This window comes from Erythrolamprus reginae, chromosome 8, assembly GCF_031021105.1.
Source record: "Erythrolamprus reginae isolate rEryReg1 chromosome 8, rEryReg1.hap1, whole genome shotgun sequence".
Classification (NCBI taxonomy): Eukaryota; Metazoa; Chordata; class Lepidosauria; order Squamata; family Dipsadidae; genus Erythrolamprus; species Erythrolamprus reginae.
The window spans coordinates 33,474,011-33,496,489 of record NC_091957.1 but is presented as its reverse complement, the minus strand read 5'-3'; the positions used below and the strand labels follow the sequence as shown (position 1 = coordinate 33,496,489).

Below are 22,479 nucleotides of genomic sequence, written 5' to 3'. Positions count from 1 at the left end.
TCTTAAACTGGCATTAACACGTCAAGGAAATTTGGCATATTACACTGACACCTTGAATGGCAATTTTGCTCACCTGAGAAGGAAGTGTAAGGCAGTACCTATGAAACCATAAATTAACTCGGATTTATTGGTAAGACAAGACGACTAGCTACAGGGTGAGCCACAAAAGCAGAAAAACGATTTCACACAATAATACAGGATACATTTCTCACATGAACTTTCTACAGCATCTTAAGTACACATTACAATCTATATACAGTACCGTAATGCCAGATAAAGATTAGCCTAATCTTCCACTGTCAAGCCCAGAAAGTTAAATAGGTGGCTGATATGGAACATGACATTATATTTAATGCTACACTGACTTGTGGTGGGCTGTGTATAGGACCATGAACAGAGTAATTTCCCCCCCTCCGTCCGCTCCTCAATTTTTTAAAATATTCTGTGACGTCTAACTGATGGGTAGTTAACTAGGAAAATAGACTTTGAAATTTCACACACATTGAAAAAAAGGAAAGCAAACTTTAAGAGAAGGAGTGGCAGAATCTGGGGAGGGAGTTGAAGAGAGAGAGTCAGAATCTCAACGTAGACACAAGTGGACTAAGCCCAACCCTTTGTTTAATTCTGTTGACCCATATCTACTCCAAACAGGGGCTAACGTAGTTGAGACTATCACTAGGCATCAGTCTAATTGGACCTTCACATGTGGACCTGATTTTTCATGCCTGATACAAACTGCCATGTAGTTTAATGTTAGTATGTTAATGTTAAGTTTAATGTTAAGTACGAGGGTTATCCGGAAAATAAGGTTAAAAGGCACGTAGCTCTCGCAGGGAATGTTTGTGGGGGAAGTTGGTATTACTATCATGTAGTGGGAAGCCAGCGGAAGAGAATGAGCAGTGCCAGTGGTTAGTAGATCATCGACTGGCGTTCTGGTGAAGGTTAGAGATGAGTGTCCTCATTCCATTTCCTTCCAAGAGCAAATTGTGCACTGTAATATGCTGCCTGAATGCTAAGGGCATGAACACGACTGCAATGGATGCCCAAGATTTTTCTCGCTGATTGCTGATTTTTGAATTTTTTGGCTGAAGGAGAATGGGCATGGTGCCACTGCATTGATTCATATGTGCTCTCTAGAGCAGTGTTTCCTAACCTTGGCAAATTGAAGATATTTGGACTTCAACTCCCAGAATTCCCCAGCCAGCGAATGCTGGCTGGGGAATTCTGGGAGTTGAAGTCCAAATATCTTCAATTTGCCAAGGTTGGGAAACACTGCTCTAGAGTATGGTGATAAGCCCAAATTACATCTCCTGTCACTCTAAGTTGAGAAAAGCCTCACCTTCAATCTTGAAATGGGCAAGAAATTCTTGGGCGGCACTGACTCTGTCGATTTTGGGCACTTCTTGGAGACCCATCACATCAGCGTTCCTACCTTTAGCATTCAGGTAGCATATTATAGCACACACTTCGCACTTGGGGGGAAGCGGAATGAGGACACTCATCTCTAACCTTCACCACAACACCAGTCAATAATCTACTGACCACTGGCACTGCTCGTTCTCTTCCGCTGGCTTCCCGCTACACAACAGTAATACCAACTTCCCCACGAACATTCCCCATGACAGCTATGTGCCTCGTAACCTTACTTTCCGGATAACCCTTGTATGTTCATATTTTAATAAAAAGTTACAAATACACCAAAAATAAAGAACTAAACACTGTCAGGATGGAAAGGCAAGTAAAGAAATATACTGTACATGCAAAAAGGGAAATGGTGGTAAAGCCTGCAGGAGAAACTAAAGGAGTTCCCTAAATAGCTTGACTTATTATTCTGGAATCTGGAGCAGCTAAGTGAAGGTGGAAAGCTCAGGATGGGTCCCACGCCAAGTGTCCAAAGGCAAAAGAAACTGGGCCAGGGAGGTGGATAATCAAAGCCCTATGTAGCTTCCCTTGCAGGACTCCTCCCAAAACAACCTCTGCTTTTCTTCCATTAACCCACAGCAAAAAGAGACTTTGATGGTTGAATCTTAAGCAGAGAACAACAGTTCCCAACCTATAGTCTGGAGAACACAAATGTACCAGGAAGGTACCAAAATGAAAATGTTTTCCGAAGGACTTCAATCTCTTGACAAATCTCAGAACACGTTGGCATTCTCACCCAAATTCTTGCATCTTATGATACTTGGTAATTTCAGAATGTTGCAGCTATTTTAGAAACTTAAATGAATGCTACTTTATGTGTGATAGATACTGTAAGGGAATAACACACGCCAAACCACACATACAAGCTCTAGGCTAGATTCCATGAGGGAACTACAGGCTTTCTAAGTTTAGAGTTGAATTGCTGGATTGCTGGGCTATAAATCCTAGCAAACCAAAAATTTCCATTTAACACCTCAAGGTTCTCGTCACACCAATGATTTCTCCACCCAAGCCATAGAAAAAGCCTCTCCCTCGTTCTCTCCTGGGTGGAATGCCTGGCTGTGATTAAAAGGGAGATGCTTTTCCTGAGAGCTTCTTCTAGGCAAACAAGCACTTCGACTCTTCTCAGCCTCTTTACTTTTGTAAAATACACAGTAGAGCTTGAACCCTGATTCTTTGGCAAAAAAGTCAGACTTCTGCTGAGATACCAAGATTGCAACAAGTAGACGGAACTTGTCTGAACTTTTACCCCTCACAGATTTACCTTCAGGAACCTTCTCATCATGCCTAAAACCTGATTTGTTTTTCAGCAGACTATCGACATATCCTGCTGCTTCAATTTCTAAAAGGGCAAACGGTCATTACTGGAAAGCTCTTTGAATTAACAGCAAATTTTCCATTTGCCATAGGCAAAACACAAGCTGGACACCCCCCCCTGTAACCTAATTACCCCAAAGTAATCATTTTAAAATGTTGCAGTTTATTTCTTCCGCCTTCAGCTATAGTATCATGGATTGATTTACTGCCAATTATATGGAAGATAACCAAATTCAGGCTCTCTGAATTGCACATCCTCCCCCAGCTTCCTCTTAAGAATACTGATAATAATATCTAATAATATGCAGCTGCCTGAGCAAACATGGGCCTTTCTAGGTACACCCATGTTTCTCCAACACTCTGCCGATTGGTTTCCGGACATAATACAAAGTGTTGGTAATGACCTATAAAGCCCTACGTGGCATGGGGCCAGATTACTTGTGGGACCACCTTCTGCCGTATGAGTCCCAGTGACTGGTTAGGTTCCACAGAGTTGGCCTTCTCCAAGTCCCGTCAACTTGACAATGTCACTTGGTGGGACCTAGGGCAAGAGCCTTCTCTGTGGGGGGCCTGGCCCTCTGGAATTAGCTTCCCCCCCCCCCCAGGAGATTTGTACTGCCACCACCCTCCTTGCCTTCCGCAAGAATCTTAAGACTCATTTATGCCACCAGGCTTGGGGTGATTAGATCTTACCCCCGGCTGTATGGTCATTGTCTGAATGTATATGAATGATTTTAATGTATCTGGGGATTTTAGATTGTTTGTTTAGTGTAATTAGTTGATTTTATTTATTTGTTTGTTTGTTTGTCTTTTATTTATTTGTCTTTTTGTTTATTTATTTATTGGATTTGTATGCCGCCACTCTCCGAGGATTTGGGGCGGCATTGCCCCGAGTTGCATTGATTGCATTCCGTTGTTTTTATATGCTGTAAGCTGCCCCGAGTCCTCGGAGAGGGGTGGCAAATGAATGAATGAATGAATGAATGAATGAATGAATGAATGAATGAATGAATATCTAAAGAATATCTAAAACCTGTCAAGATTCTTCTGCTAAGCTACGTGGAAAAGCAGTCCTCCACTACTGCACTCCAATCTAGCCTCTGATAATAAAAGCAAAATTACCGTACTTACTTTAATGCCATGAACTCCATTTAGTTTCCCAATATGCTGCTCAATTGTCTGCACACAAGAATTGCATGTCATTCCCTCCACCTGAATAACAACTGATCTGGCCCCTGCAGATGGATCCATTCTTTTATCCTTTTGCATTCCTGAAAATCAGAAAGAAAGAGATGATGGCACAAATCAAACAAATAGACACAAATCAGAAGCCCCATTTATATGGAAATGACAGAACACCTACAAGAAAACCTCCAGGAACAATAAGAGAACAGATTATTAGGTCACACGTCCATTCTTTGCCTAACTTGGCTCATGAGGCTATTGGAAAATGAAAAGAAAAGGGGCGTTTGTGGCCTTGAGCTGCTTGGAGCACAAAAAGAGGCAGAACAGAAATGAAAGGAATATATAAATAAGCAAAGGGTGTGGCTGAGGGGAGTGTAAACTACACCATCTATTTCCGAAAGCAAAGCATTACAAATGCTAATGAGAAGTAACTGGGGTTGCTCAAAAGAAGCAGCAGGAATAGATACAAGGCTGACAAGTTTATTCTCACTGGTATGTGGAAAACCCTTCAGAGGAGTGACCCAAATGAGAAATGTGGACTATGCAATTACTCCATATGACTAAACGCTTGTGTACATTAATTCTCAAAAGTGACAGTACTCGATCAACCAGAATGCGCACAGATTTTTATTTCCCTTTTGCTTAGTAGAGTTTTCCTATAATCTGCAGAACTGAAGGCTGCCCTACTCCTTGCTGAATGATCCAATTAAATAATTAAAGATCCAAGATAACAAACTGGTGCTTGAGTTACATACCAGTCTGGGTGTGTCTGGGTATAATTCACTGCAAACCACCTTAGGGACCCACACATTGGAAGTCACAATCCGGACTGAATAATACCAGACCCATAACTAAATATTTTCTGACCCCTCGCATCCTGGACACAAACTGCTTCAACTCCTACCTTCAAAACGTCGTTACAGAGCACTGCACACCAAGACAACTAGACACAACAACACCATCACTCTGCTAAACAAATAATTCCCTCAAAACTATTTACTAAGTCTGCGCTACTATTACTATTAGTTTTTTCCCATTATTCCTATCATCCCTTTCCTCCCACTTAGGATTGTATGATTGTAACTTGTTGCTTGTATCCTAAGACTTTTATTAATATTGATTGTTTCCTCATTTACTATTTAACCCCTATGACCATCATTAAGTGTTGTACCTCATGATTCTTGACAAATCTATATTTTCTTTTATGTACACCTAGAGCATATGCACCAAGACAAATTTCTTGTGTGTCCAATCACACTTGGCCAATAAAGAATTCTAATCTATTCTAAATGTGAATGTGATATCGGGGCACACTTTCATATCTCTCCATCAGGAAGCAGATAAAGATACCCCAAAGTTCCTTTTGCTATCACCAAAAATTAGGCAAGCTGTTCTCTCCAAACCCCCAAAGAGGGCTCTGATTCAGTAAATAAGGAATATTGATTGATTGATTGATTGATTGATTGATTGTATTTATATGCTGCCCCTCTACAATATTGAATATTTAAATAAAGATTAAATACTTAAATATTTAAATAATTTTATTTATTTATTGGACTTATATGTCGCCCCTCCCTGTGGACTTGGGGCGGCTTACAACATTTCAATAAAAATACAATATATAAAACAGTTCTAAATCCAATTAATAGAAATAATTAATTTAAATTATTTTTTTAAAAGCTAAGCATTTAAAAATTAAACATTCAAAAACATACAACATCACATTCACTGGCCAGAGGCTGGGGTCCACTGACCCCAAGCCTGGAGGCATAAATACATTTTCAAATTCTTATGAAAGGCAAGGAGGGTGGGAGCAGTGCGAATCTCTGGGGGAGTTGATTCCAGAGGGCCGGGCCCCCCACAGAGAAGACTCTTCCCCTAGGACCTGCCAAGTGACATTGTCTAGTTCAGTGTTTCCCAACCTTGGCAACTTAAAGATATTTGGACTTCAACTCCCAGAATTCTGGGAGTTGAAGTCCAGATATCTTCAAGTTGTCAAGGTTGGGAAACACTGGTTGCCAAGGTTAGGAAACACTGGTCTAGTTGACGGGACCTGGATAAGGCCAACTTTGTGGGACCTAACCGGACGCTGGGATTCGTGCGGCAGAAGGCGGTCCCGCAAATAATCTGGTCCCATAAATATTAAAGCCTTGATATTTAATAGTGCAGGGTACATAAAATATAAAATTACTGGAATCAAGTTTCCTACTAATCTGTTTTCTAAAATTAGCTTGGGAATTAGTACCGTACCCCAAACTCTCTCACGGAACACAGACATTATAGCAGAAAAAGTGTGATTCCTATTCTGGGTTAGCCATCTCAAACATGATCTAAATAACTGTCTGTGTCTTTCAATTTTTCCACAGTTCACCACAAAGACAAAAGTTTCTTAAGCGTTTCCCCTTCATCTGCTGTTTATGTTTAACTGAGTACAAAAGCATCTGTTATTGCATAACAATGACTCTAAAAATTTTAAACGCCAGTTTTAAAAGCAATTGAAGATTTAGAATTTTAGGTGCACAATTAAGTAGCAGGTGGAAATGAAGCTTTAACAAAGGAAGTTTCCATATAAAATAAACCTAACCGGGGGGGGGGGGTGTCCAGCTAAAATGCACTGTCTGGATATGGTTTGTGCATGTTATATTTATCAAAAGAAGGAGAGCAAGGTGGTGTTAGGGCTGACATCAATGGTGGGTTGCTCCCAGTTCTGCGAACCAGTAGCGTGATGCTCCACCCATCCCACGTTGCATGTGTGAACCAGTACCAAGGATTTTAGAACCCACTGCTGGCTAACATGCTGGGCTGGCCCTGTTCAGAATCCTCTTTTGGCCCAACCAAGGAAGGTTCTTCTTAGATGATAATTTGATTAAGAAATTGTATAACTAATGACAATGAGACATAAGCACAGAGAGGGCACTGAGTATTACAAGGTTTGGGTGAAGTGTTATAAATGGATAGAAAGTGAGTTTAGTTAGGGTCGGGATTAAGATAAAAACAGCAGGAAAGAGAAGAGAAAAGAAATAAATTAACCTGGATGACGAAATTAGAATTACAAGGTTTTAAATTAATATTAGTATTAAAAGTATGTACTAAAATACAGTGGTACTTCTACTTAAGAACTTAATTCATTCCGTGACCAGGTTCTGAAGTAGAAACGTTGTTAAGAAGAAGCAATTTTTCTCATAGGAATCAATGTAAAAGCAAATAATGCGTGCAAACCCATTAGGAAAGAAATAAAAGCTCGGAATTTGGGTGGGAGGAGGAGGAGGAAGAAGAGGAGGAGGGCAGCCGCTGCCGAAGGAAAAGGAATCAAAAACATCCAAAACCTGAAGGCTTAAAATAAAAAACCCAGAGGGACTCTGAGGCAGCAAGGAGGAGCACGTTTCTCCCATACACACTGCGCAAGGCTGCCTGGGCTGATTGCCAAGTGATCCCGATGGTAGTGGTGCTGCCACAGCTGGAACTTCAGGGACTGGTTGTAACTACCTGGGGTGAAGCTTTATCACAGGTTTGGTCCCTAAAAGGCAGTTAAATGAGGACCACCTGTAAATAAGCTGCTTTCCTGAGATGGTTGGAGGAAGCACCATTTGGACAGGTTCTTCTGCCCGTCTGAAGTGGGAGGCGGAAGTCTTTTGACTCAAAACCAGAGATGGGCTACTAAGGTGGAACGGTGACATGTTCTCGTCCCCGTGGCTCTAAGTGCTAGCAGAGTCCAGCGCAATTCTGTAGCAGAATTGCATTGGACTCCGCTATCACTCAAGAGCCACGGGGGCAAGCCCACCTCACTGTTCCACCTTAGCAGCCCACCTCTGCTTACAACCATTCATTTAATGATTGCTCAAAGTCATAACACCTCTGAAAAAAGTGACTGATGACTAGTTTGCGTGCTTATAATCCAGTGATGGTGAACCTATGACACGGGTGCCACAGGTGGCATATGGAGCCATATCTGCTGACACGTAAGATATTGCCCTAGCTCAGCTCCAACCTGCATGTGTGTGCTGGCCAGCTGATTTTTGGCTCACACATAGGCTCTGGGAGGCCGTTTTTGGCTTCCAGAGAGCCTCCAGGGGGATGGGGGAAGGCATTTTTACCCTCCTTCAGCTCCAGGTTCCAAAGGGGAGGGCGAAACATGAGCCTACTGGGCCCACCAGAGGTTGGTGAACAGGCTGTTTCCAGCCTCTAGAGGGCATGGGGGGGAGCTGTTTTTGCACTCCCCAGGCATTGAATTATGGGTGTGGGCACTCACACATGCACGATAAGACGCGTGAACACTCTTTTTGGCATCCAAGGGAAAAAAGGTTCGCCATCACTGTTATAATCACTGCCGCATCTCTTTGGTCACATGATCAAAATCTGGACACTTTTGCTAACTGGCATGTGTATATTAATGACGGTAGGGACACATGACTGCCTTTTGTGACCTTTTCACAAGCAAAGTCAATGAAGAAGCCAAGTTCACTTTACAACTATGTTACTAACTTAGTAACTGCAGTGACTCACTTAACAACTTTGGCAAGGAAGGTTATAAAATAGGGCAAAATTCACTTAACAGCCATTGGAAATTTTGGGCTCAATTGCAGTCAAAGGTGGAAGACTCCTTGTACATTTACTCCAACTAGCAACGCAGCACCAGATCTTTTGTTTTCAGCTGCTCTGGAGAGAAACCTGTTGGCAGCTTTAATATGGGTGGATTTCAAGAATTCCTGTTCTCGTTTTGCCTTAAAATGTTAGGATTTGATTCCCAGAATTCTGGGAGCTAAAAAGAGCTCACTATAAAGTTGCTGAGGGTCAGAGTCAGAGCCAGGTTCCTTTTCAAAAAGTTTAAAAGGACTGGAGAGCTGATAAAAACAAAGGCAGGCTAGAGATAAACTTCTAAGAATGGTTCAAGTACTGTATTTCCATGACTTGAGAAATGTTAGGCACAACGTAATTATAAATAATTCACAAAACGTAACTAGAGACCAAGCACATATTTTCAGAATGCTCTGGAGAAAAGAGATCACCACACACCTTTTTGCCCCCAAAGAGGGTGACAATGTTGGTGCATTTTATACAGCGAATACAGCCATTTTAGGCCTCCCGAAGCCCCAAATCCCATTTTTGTGGAAAAATGGGCCCATTGGAACCAAAATCGGTACGCAGAAGGTTTGGAAGACCTGCAGAGTGCTTCTGGGGGCTGCAGGAAAGCAAAAACACACTTTTTGCAAAAGTGGGCAAAAAACCAGACCGGGTGGGTTTTTTTGCAAAAATGGGGGCGTTTTTGCCTTTTTCCAGCCCCTAGGAGTTCTCTGCAGGCCTGTGTGCTCCGTTTTTAACAAAAATGGACCCTATTTCCCCCAGTTTTTGCAAAAAAACCCAGGGGCCGTGAAGGACAAAAAATGTTTTTTCTTACTTATCTATTCAAAACCTTTTGTACACCGGTGCATTTTATAGTCCGAAAAATACAGTACTTGCCCAGAACTGCTTAAAATGGGTGGCCATGTAAATCTGTTAAAGAAATAAAAATGAACAAATAGGACCCCGTAATCCCAGGTCTGGGAATAAAGCCAGGTTTCCTGCCCGATATCAGGGAAAAGTTGTCTGGATCTCTTGGGACCTGCAGTACCAAAGGACAAGTCTGCCAATGGAGAAAGCCGACTTCTTAGGTCCCAAAAGATGAGATCATTTGAATTGGCCTCCTGGTACATTCAGGCCCATTCTTCCTAATTCTACTGGGCAGGCAGAAACCATAGGAAATAAACAGTCTCTTGAATATCCAGGCCCTGTGCTGCGAAGGGCCTCATAGGTGACAACCAATATCTTGAATTGCGCCCAGAACCCAACTGGTAACCAATGCAGGTTGCAGAGAGCAGTGGTGGCACATGAGGGTCTTGTTGTGTGCCCGTCACACACACACCCCACCCATGCCACTGGGGCATGAATAATTTTTTTGAATGGCTTCACAATCTAGCATTGGGCACAACCATATTGTACAAAAGCCCTGACATCGGCTGCCACCTATTCTTTGCACACTTGGCTGTGTGTTCGGTATTGTTGCACAAACAGAATCAGAATTCTTTCTTGCTATGTATGTATGTATGTATGTATGAAGGTTTCTTCCAACATATAGATAACAAGAAAAAAGTCAAGAAAACAGTCAGTCCACTAAAGACAGAAGATGGCAAGGAAGAAACAGGCAGCAGAGAGAAAGCAGAGCTGCTGCTTAACTCATTCTTTGCATCGCTCTTCACACAAAAAGAAAAAGCCCAACCTACTAACAACCTAACTGTAGAAAAGCAGACTAGAAATAAAAATAAGAAAATTTAAAAGAACACCTGTCTGATCTTGATGAATATAAATCACTGAAACCTGATGGATTACATCCCAGAGTTCTGAAAGAGCCGACAGATGTCATCTCAGAATCACTGTACCATATGTTTCAAAAATCCTGGAGCACCAGGAGCCAATAGACTAGAGCAGTGATGGCGAACCTATGTCACGGGTGGCACAGGTAGCACACGGAGTCATATCTGCTTGTATGTGATCCGTTGCCCTAGCTCAGCTCCAACATGCACGTGTGTGCCGGCCAGCTGAGTTTTGGCTTGCATAAAGGCTCTCTAGCCTTTGGAGCCTGGGGAGGATGAAACACGAGCCTATTGGGCCACCAGAAGTTGGAAAACAGGTCTTTTCTGGCCTCCAGTGGGCTGGGGAAAGTAGTTTTCGCCCTCCCCAAGTATTGAATTATGGGTGTGGGCACTCACGCATGTGTGATAGCGTGAGCACACACTCTTTCGGCACCCAGGGGAAAAAAGGTTCACCATCACTGAACTAGAGGATCAAAAAAGAGTTGATGTGGTTTTTAACTTCAAAAAAAGAGAACATAGACTCAGGAAACTACAGACTAACCACCCTAACATCAATAACTGGGAAGACACTGGAAGAAATAATCACAAAACAGGTCTGTGAATATCTAGAAACAAAGTTATACCTTTGCTAAAAACAGATCACGCTAAAGCAATCTTATTTCATTCTTCGACAAAGTGACTAAATAAGTAGACCAGCGAAATGCTGTGGACATAGTATACTTAGACTTCAGCAAGGCATCTGATAAAGGAGACCACAACCTACTTTTGGTAGACTAGAAAAATGAGGGTTACACAGCAACACCACCAGATGAATGTATTTATTTATTGCATTTATATGCCGCTCACTTCAAACGGACTCTGAGCGGCTAACAACAAGTATAAATACAATATAAGTTTTAAAAAACCCAATAAAACATCACTAAAATCACAGGTATTATAAAACCATATTTGCAACAATCAGTCTTAATTCCAGGCCTGCTGGAAAAGCCAGGTTTTAAAAGCTTTCCGGAAAACCGGTAGGGAGGAGATGATGCGAATCTCTGGGGGCAGTTGATTTGTAACTTGCTGACAAGCCAAACTCAAAGAGTAGTCCTTAATCGTCTGCATGGAAGGAAGGAGGCAATGGGCTATTCCAAGGTTCTGTTTTAGGCTCAACACTTTCAATATCTTCATAAATGACTCAAATGAGGGACTAGAAGGGGAGCTTATCAAATTTGCAGATGACACAAAGCTGGCAGGAGTAGCCAACAACACCCTAGAAGAACTCGACTTGTGTGAACAGTGAGTTGGTGAGCATGAGCACGTCTATATCAGCTTGCCACTTACACATCCCACTTTCCTTCCCCCACCCCCAGCAGAGCCACCAAGCAACAAAGATTGGGGATGGCTAAACTGAAGACTTCCAAAGTCCCTTTCCAGCTCTATTCTGATTGATTGATTGATTGATTGATTGATTGATTGGGACATGAGTCTACAGCTGTATTTTTCCTTGCATTATTGCATAGATGAAATCCAAATAAAAGATTTTAAAGCAGCAACTTTCAAGGACTCTGAATTCCAAATAAGTGCATTTGCATTTGAACTTTTCGCCAAAATGCATTATACTTTACATTGCAAATCCCATTGCTTACTTAGGATTCACACAAGAAAAACCCTACAAACAGGATGGAGGTAGGAAAATATAGATAAGTCTTATTTCCAGCTAAACCAAGAACTGATTGCCTTTCTCCATAAATGTAAAGAAAACCAGGTATTTAACCTAATGTCCAATTGTACCACACTATTTGCAGCTTTTATAATCCAATTTATAAGTTACGATGATTTAAGAAAAAGGAGAAAGAAAAGCCTTTAAAATAAAACCGTAAAAGCACAATAAACCAAACCACAGAAGTAATCTTAAAACAGGTAAAGGTTGAAAAAGGTTGGATTTTTTTAATCACAAAAGTATTTTGTATTATTTCACCATCCTGAGTCCATCAGGATAGGGGTGGCTTATAAATTTGAAAAATAAATAAATAAATTTTCCTGGCAGGAAAACCATAATAAGCACAGAGGATATTCTACCTCCATCTTCTAGCCTTTGCTCAGCAAAGCCATTTAGCCCTCCCCCTGGATTCTACCTTCTGGGGGGACAGGGGTCCTTGAGCTTTTCAATCCCAGTATAACCTTAGGGCTAAAGGCAGGCAACAGCCAGTCTGAATATATCTGGATTCAGAGGCGGCATTCAATGACCACAGGAGCACCCGTCCCAAGAAACTGAAGGAATAATTAATTGCTTTCTCTACGGAGTGCGGCTAATGGAGGAGATACCCAAGTTCAGAGTTTCTAAACTTCAGCAACTTTAAGATGCATAGGCCTACCTACCTAATTGTTTTGCAACAGACAATATAATCTAAAAATTTATTTATTTATTTAAATTTGTATGCCGTCCATTCCTGAGGGACTCAGGGCGGTTTACAACAATAAAAATACTGAACAATATAACACTTATAACAATATAAAACCAATATTAACATCTCATTCATACAGTCACATCATGTCATGCATCCCAATTTCCTCAAAATAAAAAACATTATTCTCTAATTAACTTGTAATAACCTCCGAGGCCCCGTTTTTGCAGGGCAGGGTTCAGCCTCAAATACCACCCAATATTTCATTTTTAAAAAGTACAAAGCTCCTTCAAAGCTTCTCTTCATGAGAGCATGAAGGACAAAAGATGTTTCCTCTGTCTTCCATTGCACACCAAGGCAGATTGGCTTCCTAAATTAAACTTTATGCTTTAGAAATGGTTTAATGCTTCTTTTATTTCAAAGCACTTTCCTTACATATTGCTCAATCCATGTAGTCTGAAAAAAGAAACAAGGAAGGAAGGAAGGGAGGAAGGAAGGAAGGAAGGAAGGTGCATTTCAAACAAACCAAGGAAGATGTTTAGGAAATGGAAGGGGAAAAAGCTACAGCAGAGGAGCCGCAAAAGGAGTTCAGGGCAAAGGGCAGGACTGGAAAAGCAACCCCTGGGCAAGGCGGGAGAGATTGCCTTTCTTCCTACTCTGATCGCTGTCTCCTTTGGAAAACACCCTCCACAATTTGCCCCTTAGAAGGAGGGAGAAGACCGAAAAGCAGAATCTCCCTGTCCAGGAGACGAAGAGCCTGAAAAGAAACATCCCAGCAACTTTAAGGCAGGCAGGCAGGAAAGAAGGAAGGGAAGGAAGGAGAGAGGGAGAGAGAAATAAAGGAAGGACGGAAGGAGAGAGGGAGAAAGAAAGAAAGAAAAATAAAGGAAGGGAGGGAAGGGAAGAAGGAAGGAAAGAGAGAAAGAGACAGAGAGAGAGAGAGAAAGAAAGAAAACAGAAAGGGAGAGAGAAATAGAGGGAGGGAGGGAAGAGAAGAAGGAAGGAAGGGGAGAGAGAAAGACAGAGAGAGAGAGAGAGAAGAAATAAAGGAAGGAAGGCGAGAGGGAAAGCGAGCGAGGGAGAGAGAGAGAAAGAAAGAAAGAAAGAAAGAAAGAAAGAAAGAAAGAAAGAAAGAAAGAAAAAAAGGGCGCACTTCACTCTTCCGTCACCAGGACCACCGAGCCCCCCCCCCCCATCCGGCTGCTTTTGCTACGGGAGGTGGGGTGGGGGTCCTGGAGATCTGCCCTCCCTTCCTCCCCCCTTGCAGCCGGTCAGATTGAAGAGGCCGCCGAAGTCCCCGCAAGAGGCTCCTTTGCTCCCCACAGGGCACGACCTTCCCCCTCCCAGCTTCCCGCCGACCCCGGGGCCAAGGAAGGCGGCCTGGAGGCCGGAGGGAGGGAAGAGCCCCCGCCCAGCCCGAGCCCGCTGTACCTCAGCCGCGGCCCCTCCCGCGCGCGCCGCCGCCGCCGGACCTCTCCCTTTTTCCCTGGCCAGCGCCGCCGTAGTCTCCGGCTCGGCCACGCCCCTCCGGCCACGCCACGCCCCTCCCGCGCGACAGTTGCTACGCTCTACACGCCGTCCTGCAGGCAAGCGGAAGGGAGCAACGTCACGTGGGACAGGGAAAGTGAGTCAGGCGACGCGGATCACGTGACGCTAGCTGGAGCCTGCGGTCTCTTCCTCCCGCCCGTGTGGTCGTCCTGGCATTCGGCCAACATCACGTGATACGCCAAGTTGTGCCCGGGTTCTCAGCCCAATGCCAGCAAATGACCTCACGGAGGCCTCCCCCACCTATGGAGGCACTGGAGGGGCTAATTCAAAATAGAATGCGCCCACCCCCCATATCCAACATGAATTTTAATGTGGAGCAAAGTTTTAATGCGGAGCAAAGTTTTACATTTAGGCAGGAAAGATCTAAGATATAAATACAGATTATGGGAGACCTGCTTGGAAAGCAGTAACAGCGAGAGAGACCTTGGCGCCCTAGTGGATGATCACTTGAATATGAGCCAACAGCATGCAGCAGCTGCCAAAAAAAGCTAATACAATCCTGGGTTGCATAAACAGGCATAGTATCAAGATCAGGTGAAATATTAGTACCCCTTCATAAAACCCTGGTAAGGCCACACCTGGAATTGTGCATCCAGTTTTGGTCACATTACAAAAAAAGATGCCGAGACTGGAAGTTCAGAGAAGAGCAATTAAGATGACCACAGGCCTAAAGACTAAGATATATGAAGACTAGCTTTGCAGAAGGCCAGTAGAGTGTATACATACACACACACCCACACACACACATCGTTACAATGATCAGGTAGGGGAACTGCCTTGTCTAGCCTCTGGAAAAGGGCATTTGTCTCTAACCAAGTTGGTTTGGTCGAAAAGCACTAAGGTGCTTTTTTGCTTTGCTGATTAGCTGGGATTGGATTCCCCTCTCCCACTTGAGGCTCAATTTATATTGACTTCTTCAAATGATTTGTTTTCTTTTTCCCATGAGTTGTTTCATTCTTACCTATTTTCCCAGAGATATTTTAGACACATTTCTGGCATTTTATGCTTGCTTCATCTTTAGGTTACAGTAGCTTCAATGTCTCAACCTCACTCAGTCTCCTTTCCTGCATTATTCCACCAAGTATCCCCTTTTCATTCTTCTAATTGTTCCAATTCCATATATTTCTCGGTTATTTTTGTTTTGTTCTGAGCAGTTCAGATAGGACACAATTAGTGCAAGTGCAAAATTTGATTTAGTGCAATTTGTAAATTGATACCAGGTCACGCTGGAATAAAAATTCAGTTATACAAAAAGTTCCAGGTGAGGAAGGCCCTGCAAAGACTAGACTCCTTTTGAGAAAACCAATGTGTATTTTAACTACCCTGTTTTCCCAAAAATAATATGTACCCCAAAAGTAAGGCATGTCAGAGGTTTTGCAGAATTTGCTAATTTAAGCCCCCCCCCCCCCCCCCCCCCCGAAAATAAGGCGTAGTCAAGTTTACATACAATGCGGTGGAAAACATACAGTACCATTCAAAGCTGTTCATAGCGGCACCGTAATAATGTGGCGTCCCCTGCTGGCTCCTTCCATCGCTTTGTACTGTCCAGTACAGCAGACACAGTCTGCTGCTGTTTCACCGCCATTAGTCTCCACTACAGTGCATAGACTGTAGTTCCTCTGGTGGCCGGAAGCTGCAATAGCGGGAGTATATTGTTGTACCATGTAAGTGCCGTTGTTTGTGTGTGTGCCATACTGATAGGTACCGTACTGTAATCAGTGTACCGTACGGTACACTTTCTTTGGGGGTGTCAGCTTTTCTGCCTGTGAATTTGTCTTATTTGAGAAATATAAGGCACCCCCCGAAAATAAGACATAGCACAACTTTTGGAGCAAAAATTAATATAAGACAGTGTCTTATTTTCGGGGAAACACGGTAGTGCAAATCCAAATAGCGTGAACCTTTTGTGGAATTAATTGATCACGGTAATCAAAATACATTTGTAATCTTTTCTGCTTTCCATTCAGTTTTTTGGGAAATGATGTCAGGTTCCCAAAATCAAAAAGACACATTCTGATTCTTCCAAGCAGATTTTTAAAAATTGTTCTTATCTGAAAAATTTTGCAAAGTAAAGCATGCTACCATCCCCATAAAGCATTTACTCTCAGAACTATTAAGTAAGGGTGGTTATCGCCCTCTTTCTTTCACACAAACTATCTGAAGTGAGTTATTTCTTGCTCCTCTGGAATGTGCTCCCTTCCCTCCTGAGAATCTGAACTACATTCCATCACAGATGTCTGGATAATGCATGCACATGTAACGTCCTGATAAAAACCCAACTTCCTTGACTACCAGTTTCGCATTACAACAGTATATACAACATTATGATCACAAATTATTTATTTTCAATACTTTTATTATATCACAAGTAACGCAGAAGAGTGCCAGGTAAGGGTGGCACAAATACAGCTCAGATTACTTCCCTATTCCCAGAGGGATCCCAAAGTCACTCCTTGTTTCTCCATTCTTTTGGAGTAAGTCGGCCAACTGGAGAGAAATTCCATACAAGTGGAAGATTCAGGCAAGCCTGCAAGAGTAATCAGAAATAAAACCATAATCATTGCAGCAATTCTCTTCACATAACACATTTTCCCGCAGCCCAAGTTTACACCCAACCCTAGGACTGACACCATTAACCCATTTTAACAGGCAAACCCAGCAACTGAAGGAAGAAAGGTAGAGTTCTTACTACTGCCCTGGCTGCAGTGAAATCTGCCAAATACTTACCCAGGCCCAAGTGCCAATGCCAAAGGCCACCCCAGAAAGGAGAACGAGGTTGCCATACTTGTCATGGAAATTGGGTTCAAGTTTGCGGTGAGCCTGTCTCGTCACAGTATGTTGAATGCCACGGGCTGGAATACAAAGCTCTCTCTCAGTTGCAACGTCAGTTCACCAACCAACCAGGCAAACTGACACAAAACACGACTTATTATTATCCTGCTTTTGCTGCAGAATATACTTAGCTCTGAAATTCAATGAATGGCAGTCAAGGCAGGACTGGGCTACTCTCCTCCTCTGGCATTTTTTTAACTGAGGCTGGCTGCTTTTTATATTTTTAAATTTTGAAGCCGAGTTCAACATTTATAATCAGACCTAAGGTTAGCTGACTTTCTACTGTCACAGGCACATTCACAATATTTGTGCATGAACATTTAACATAATTATGAAAACCTATTTTTATTAAACATTTCAGCCAAAGAATCTGTTTTCTTGAAGAAAAGAAACGCCTGATTTTCGTGGTCAGCAATTCCAGGAGAAAAGACCCAAGTCCAGCTTCTAAGCCTCAGCCTGGCATTCATTTGGGGCAGGGACTATTTCATAAATAGCAGGTGCCAGGAAAGGGGGTGCCCAGGTCTTCTTGAATTGAGCAGGCTAAGCATACACAGCCCACAGTTGGTCCCAAAAGCTCTGCAACTTTTGTATCGTGCAATGGACTAAGCTGTGGTGAGAATGCATTTAGAAGGCCCAGCATGCAATATTTACTAGCTGAAGCACCACAGTGACCTAAAGGTCCAGATCTGGGGATTTTTCTGATGGGATAATACAGGTAGACCCCGGGTTACGTCGTCCCCGACATACAATGTTTCGTCATTACAACGACCCGGGGACAGCTTCGAAGCCACCGCCGCCGCCGCCTCCATTCAGGTGAAGGGATCTCCACGGTGGGCGGTGGCTTCGGACACCCCCTCGCCCGAACAGAGGCGGAGGCGTCTTCAAGGAACCAACAGCCGGTCCTTCTCGGTGCTATGTTGCTGCAGCCTCCGAGGCTGCCGCTGCCTCCGTTCGGGTGAGGGGATCTCTGCGTTAGGCGGCCTCGGAGTCACCGCCGCTACCCACCGCGGAGATCCCCTCACCCGAATGGAGGCGGCAATGCAGCGCCGAGAAGGACTGGCTGTTGGTCCCTTGAAGCTGCCGCTGCCACCACCACCCACTGCGGAGATCCCTTTGCTTGAACGGCAGCGGCAGCTTCAAGGGACCAACAGCCAGTCCTTCTCGGCGCTGCATTGCCGCCTCCATTCGGGCGAGGGGATCTCCGCGGTGGGCGGCCTCGTAGGCTGCAGCAACGCAGCGCCGAGAAGGACCGGCTGCTGGTCCCTTGAAGACACTGCTGCCGCCGCCACCTCCATTCGTGTAAATAGGAATACAGTATTCCAACTTACACGGAAAGTCGGCTTACGACGCCCCATAGGAACGGATCGACGTCGTAAGTCGGGGACTACCTGTACTTCTCTTTTTTCAAACTCCTGGTTTATAATCGGGGGAGGGGGGAACAGAAGGGGATGTTTGTATCTTCCTGAGTTAAACAGGCTAACAATGAATGTTTGTTTGTACTGAAGTACTATAGGTTTAAAAGATAGTGTTGCAAATTGCCATAAGAGGGAACCAGAAAGCATGATTCTCTCTTTGCTCTCTGTTTTTTCTGCTGATTCACTGAGACTGATGTAGTAAGTTCTGTGTTAGTTTTTGATGTATTTATAAGCTGCAATGTATGTCTGATATGTAAGGTTTGTAATATTATTATTGTATTGAAAGTTATTGACTAATTTGAATGTGAATGACTGGACTGTTTAATTTGACTGTGTTATTTCTAAAGTAAACACTATTTTATTCGCTTTGATGCATCTGACTGTATAATTATTCATATCTCCTGGATACCTGCTGGATAGTTTTTCTCTGTCCATGATAACTCAAGGGTTCTGCGCATTTCTTAACACTGGCAGCTTCTGCTTGGAAAACCGATGAGTTGTGGCCAGAAACACTATTGGACCAACTCCATCTGGAGCACCAGCTGCATCTTCTATTATTGGCTAACAATGGTTATAAATACAGTGGTACCTCTACTTAAGAATGCCTCTACTTATGAACTTTTCTAGATAAGAACTGGGTGTTCAAGATTTTTTTGCCTCTTCTCAAGAACCATTTTCCACTTACAAACCTGAGCCTCCGAAACTGTAACCGGAAAAGGCAGGGAGAAGCCTCCGTGTGGCCTCTCTAGAAAATCTCCTGGGAGGAAACAGGGCCGGAAAAGGTGGGGAGAAGCCTCTGTGAGACCTCTCTAGGAATCTCATGGGAGGAAACAGGGCCTCCACCCTCCCTGTGGTTTCCCCAATCGCACACATTATTTGCTTTTACATTGATTCCTATGGGAAAAATTGCTTCATACAAACTTTTCTATTTAAGAACCTGGTCACAGAACGAATTAAGTTCGTAAGTAGAGGTACCACTGTACAATACAAGTAAAAAAGCAGTAAAAAACATCAATAAAATCACATATATCATAAAAAAAGCATGCGTGCTTGGAATCAATCTTAATTACAGGCCTGCTGGAAAAGCCAGGTTTTGATGGCTTTCCGAAAGACCAGTAGGGAAAAGATAATGCGAATCTCTGTGGGCAGTTGATTCCACAGGGTTGGAACTGCTACAGAGAAGGCTCTTCCCCGAGGTCCAACCATCCAACATTGTTTGGCGGATGAAACCTGGAGAAGGCCAACTCTGTGAGCCCTTACTGGCCGCAGAGAAGTATGAGGGAGGAGGGGGTCCCGTAAATAGTCTGGCCCTGAGCCATTTAGAGCTTTAAAGGGAATAACCAACACCTTGAATTGGATTCAGAGACTGACTGGCAACCAATGCAACTCAGGTAGAGATGGAATAATACAGGCCTACCTAGGTACATCCGTAATTGAACACACCACTGCATTTTGCACCAGTTGAAGTCTCCAAACGCTCTTCAAGGGTAGCTACATGTAGAGCGCATTGCAATAGTCAAGACAAGAGGTGATGAGGGCATGAGTGACTGCGGGGAGCGCCTCCTGGTCAAGGTAGGGGCACAACCTGGTATTTTTAGGCAGGGGAGAGGCTGCCTTCAGACATTCTCATGACTTAGTTACCTTGCAGCTTGACTACTGCAACAGGTTCCCCATGGGGCTGCCTTTAAAGGCCACTGGAGATGTTTCGGATGGGCCAGAATCCAGTGCCATGAGCAGGAAGGGGCCTGCCTTATGCCCTACGAGCCCCCCCCCCCCGGAATCCTTCTGCCAAGGTGCAGGGACACCCTCCCACACCTAGCAGAGGGGCTGCCCATCTCCCACTGTTATCTCAGAGCTGCTTGGATCCTGCAAAGCCGGTGCATGCCAGTTCCGTTGGAGGCAACGGCGCCATCTATGCGGTCACTCACCCGGTTGTTAAATGAATCCGCCCCCAATTGACTTTTGTCAGGCGTCAAAAATGGGGGGGTCACGTGACCCCAGGACCCCGCAACCGTCATAATTATGAGACACCTAAACTTCTCGATTTTGATCACGTGACCTTTGGGGGGAATGCCGCAACGGTCATTAAAGTGTGAAGAAAACGGTCCCACGTCACTCTTCTCAGTGGCGTTGTGGGTGTCACTAAAGAAACGGTTGTAAACCGAGGGCTGCCTCTAGTCCTCATTGAGGAGCCCCCCTTTTCCCTCTCCACACGCGTCGCAGATGTTTGTCCCACCTTCAACCAGGGGAGGCAGCCGGGGGTGTGGGCTCCGGGGCAGCAGACTCACCCGAAAGGCCCAAAGCTCTCCGCGCCACAGGGAACATCGCGCTGCGTCTCCCCGCAAAACCGCTTTCGCTTCTCCGGTCACCTCGCCAGGGAAGAGGGGAACAAAATGGCCGCTGCTTTGACGTCACACTCTTGCGCAGGCCCAGGCCCGGTGCATCTTGGGAAATGTAGTTTAGCAGGAAGGGGGAAGGGGGGGATTGGGGCGCCGTAATCGCAAAGGGGAGCGAGCGGCGCCGTGAGAGGGATCTCCGATCGGGCCACGTTTCGGTCCCGGCTGTCCGTTTCGCCTCAGGAGGGCCATATGATTCACTGGCGATAATGTCCCTCCGCCCCGCAGCTCCGGCGTAGCCTTGAAGGGCCTCTGCGAGCGCCGTATTTTCCGTACTGTCAGGATGGCCGAGTGGTCTAAGGCGCCAGACTCAAGGCGAAATAAGCCTTCCCGTTGGGCGGGGTTTTCTGGTCTCCGAATGGAGGCGTGGGTTCGAATCCCACTTCTGACAGTGTTGTTTTTTTGTTTTGGCGGGGAGCGCCTTTGTAAACATTTAACCGCACCAAATGGTATAGAAAGTCTTTGGGAGGACGCGGGTCTGCCCCTCCCGGACCCTCATCTCTCCTCAGAGTCTGCTATAGGCGCTGTGGAGCAGGGAAAGAAAGCGCATCTTTTCCAGGAAGGAAAGACAAGCAGGCTCCCCGGCGCGGTTGAATATAGAATTCTTTATTGGCCGTGATTGCGCACACAAGGAATTTGTCTTTGGTGCAGATGCTCTCAGTGTCCATAAAAGAAAAAGATGCATTTGTCAAGAATAAAATAGAATAGAAAATAGAGTTATTTATTGGCCAAGTGTGATTGCACACACAAGGAATTCGTCTTTGGTGCACATTCTCCCAATGTACATAAAAGAAAAAGATACATTTGTCAAGAATCATGAGGTACAACAATTAATGATTGTCATAAGGGTCAAATAGGCAATAAGGAAATAATCAATATTAATAAAAATCTTAAGGATACAAGCAACAAGTTACAGTCATACAGTCCTACATGAGACGAAATGGGTGATAGGAATGATGGGGAAAAAACTAGTAGTAATAGAAGTGCAGACTTAGTAAATAGTTTGGCAGTGTTGAGGGAATTATTTGTTTAGCAGAGTGATGGCATTCAAGTCTTCGGAGAGGGGCGGCATACAAATGTTGTTGTTGTTATTATTATTATTATTATTATCATCATCATTATTATTATTAAGCTGTTCTTGTGTCTAATTGTCTTGGTGTACAGTGCTCTGTAGTGACGTTTTGAGGGTAGGAGTTGAAACAGTTTACGTCCAGGATGTGAGTAAATATTTTCCCCATCCTCTTTTTGACTTGTGCGGTATACAGGTCCTCAGTGGAAGGCAGGTTAACAGCAATTGTTGTTTCTGAAGTTGGGTTTTGGGGGCCTCCCCTATTCCTCGGAAATCACCACCCCCTGTGTCATGGGGGCTTCTCTCCCCAAATACATTTCCTCAAACCCAAGGCTACATTAATAAATGAACCTGCACAAACAATAACAAAGTAGGAAAAATTATTTACACAAACTTATTTGAACCCACAAATATGGATGGCTGCAATTATTTTAAATTGTAATGCTATATATATATACTGTATATATATATAGATAGATCCATGTTTATTTTTGTTGGAAGCTGCCCTGAGTCCCTAGAGTTGTGATGGCAAACCTATGGCACATATGCCACAGGTGG

The 22,479-nt window shown here is 44.0% G+C and overlaps 1 protein-coding gene and 1 non-coding gene across 4 annotated transcripts in view; one reads left to right on the top strand and one right to left on the bottom strand.

The window, feature by feature from the left end:
• ATP7A (ATPase copper transporting alpha) overlaps window positions 1-14,163 on the bottom strand; it is a 46,393-nt gene extending 32,230 nt beyond the window's left edge. Inside the window, exons 1-2 of one of the 3 annotated variants that reach the window (XM_070759613.1) lie at window positions 14,093-14,163; window positions 3,871-4,010 (exon numbers count right to left, since the gene is read on the bottom strand). In XM_070759613.1, coding sequence (XP_070615714.1) covers window positions 3,871-4,008 — 138 coding nt within the window. In that variant the 5' untranslated portion in view covers window positions 4,009-4,010; window positions 14,093-14,163. Of the gene's footprint in view, window positions 1-3,870; window positions 4,011-4,102; window positions 4,173-14,092 lie in introns of those variants that run through there. The other 2 variants (XM_070759614.1, XM_070759615.1) reach the window with 2 other exon arrangements.
• A 6,966-nt stretch (window positions 14,164-21,129) lies between these two features.
• Window positions 21,130-21,243, top strand: TRNAL-CAA (transfer RNA leucine (anticodon CAA)). The gene is made up of 2 exons: window positions 21,130-21,167; window positions 21,198-21,243. It is a non-coding gene; the product is annotated as a tRNA-Leu (tRNA).
• Window positions 21,244-22,479: the final 1,236 nt, after the last annotated feature.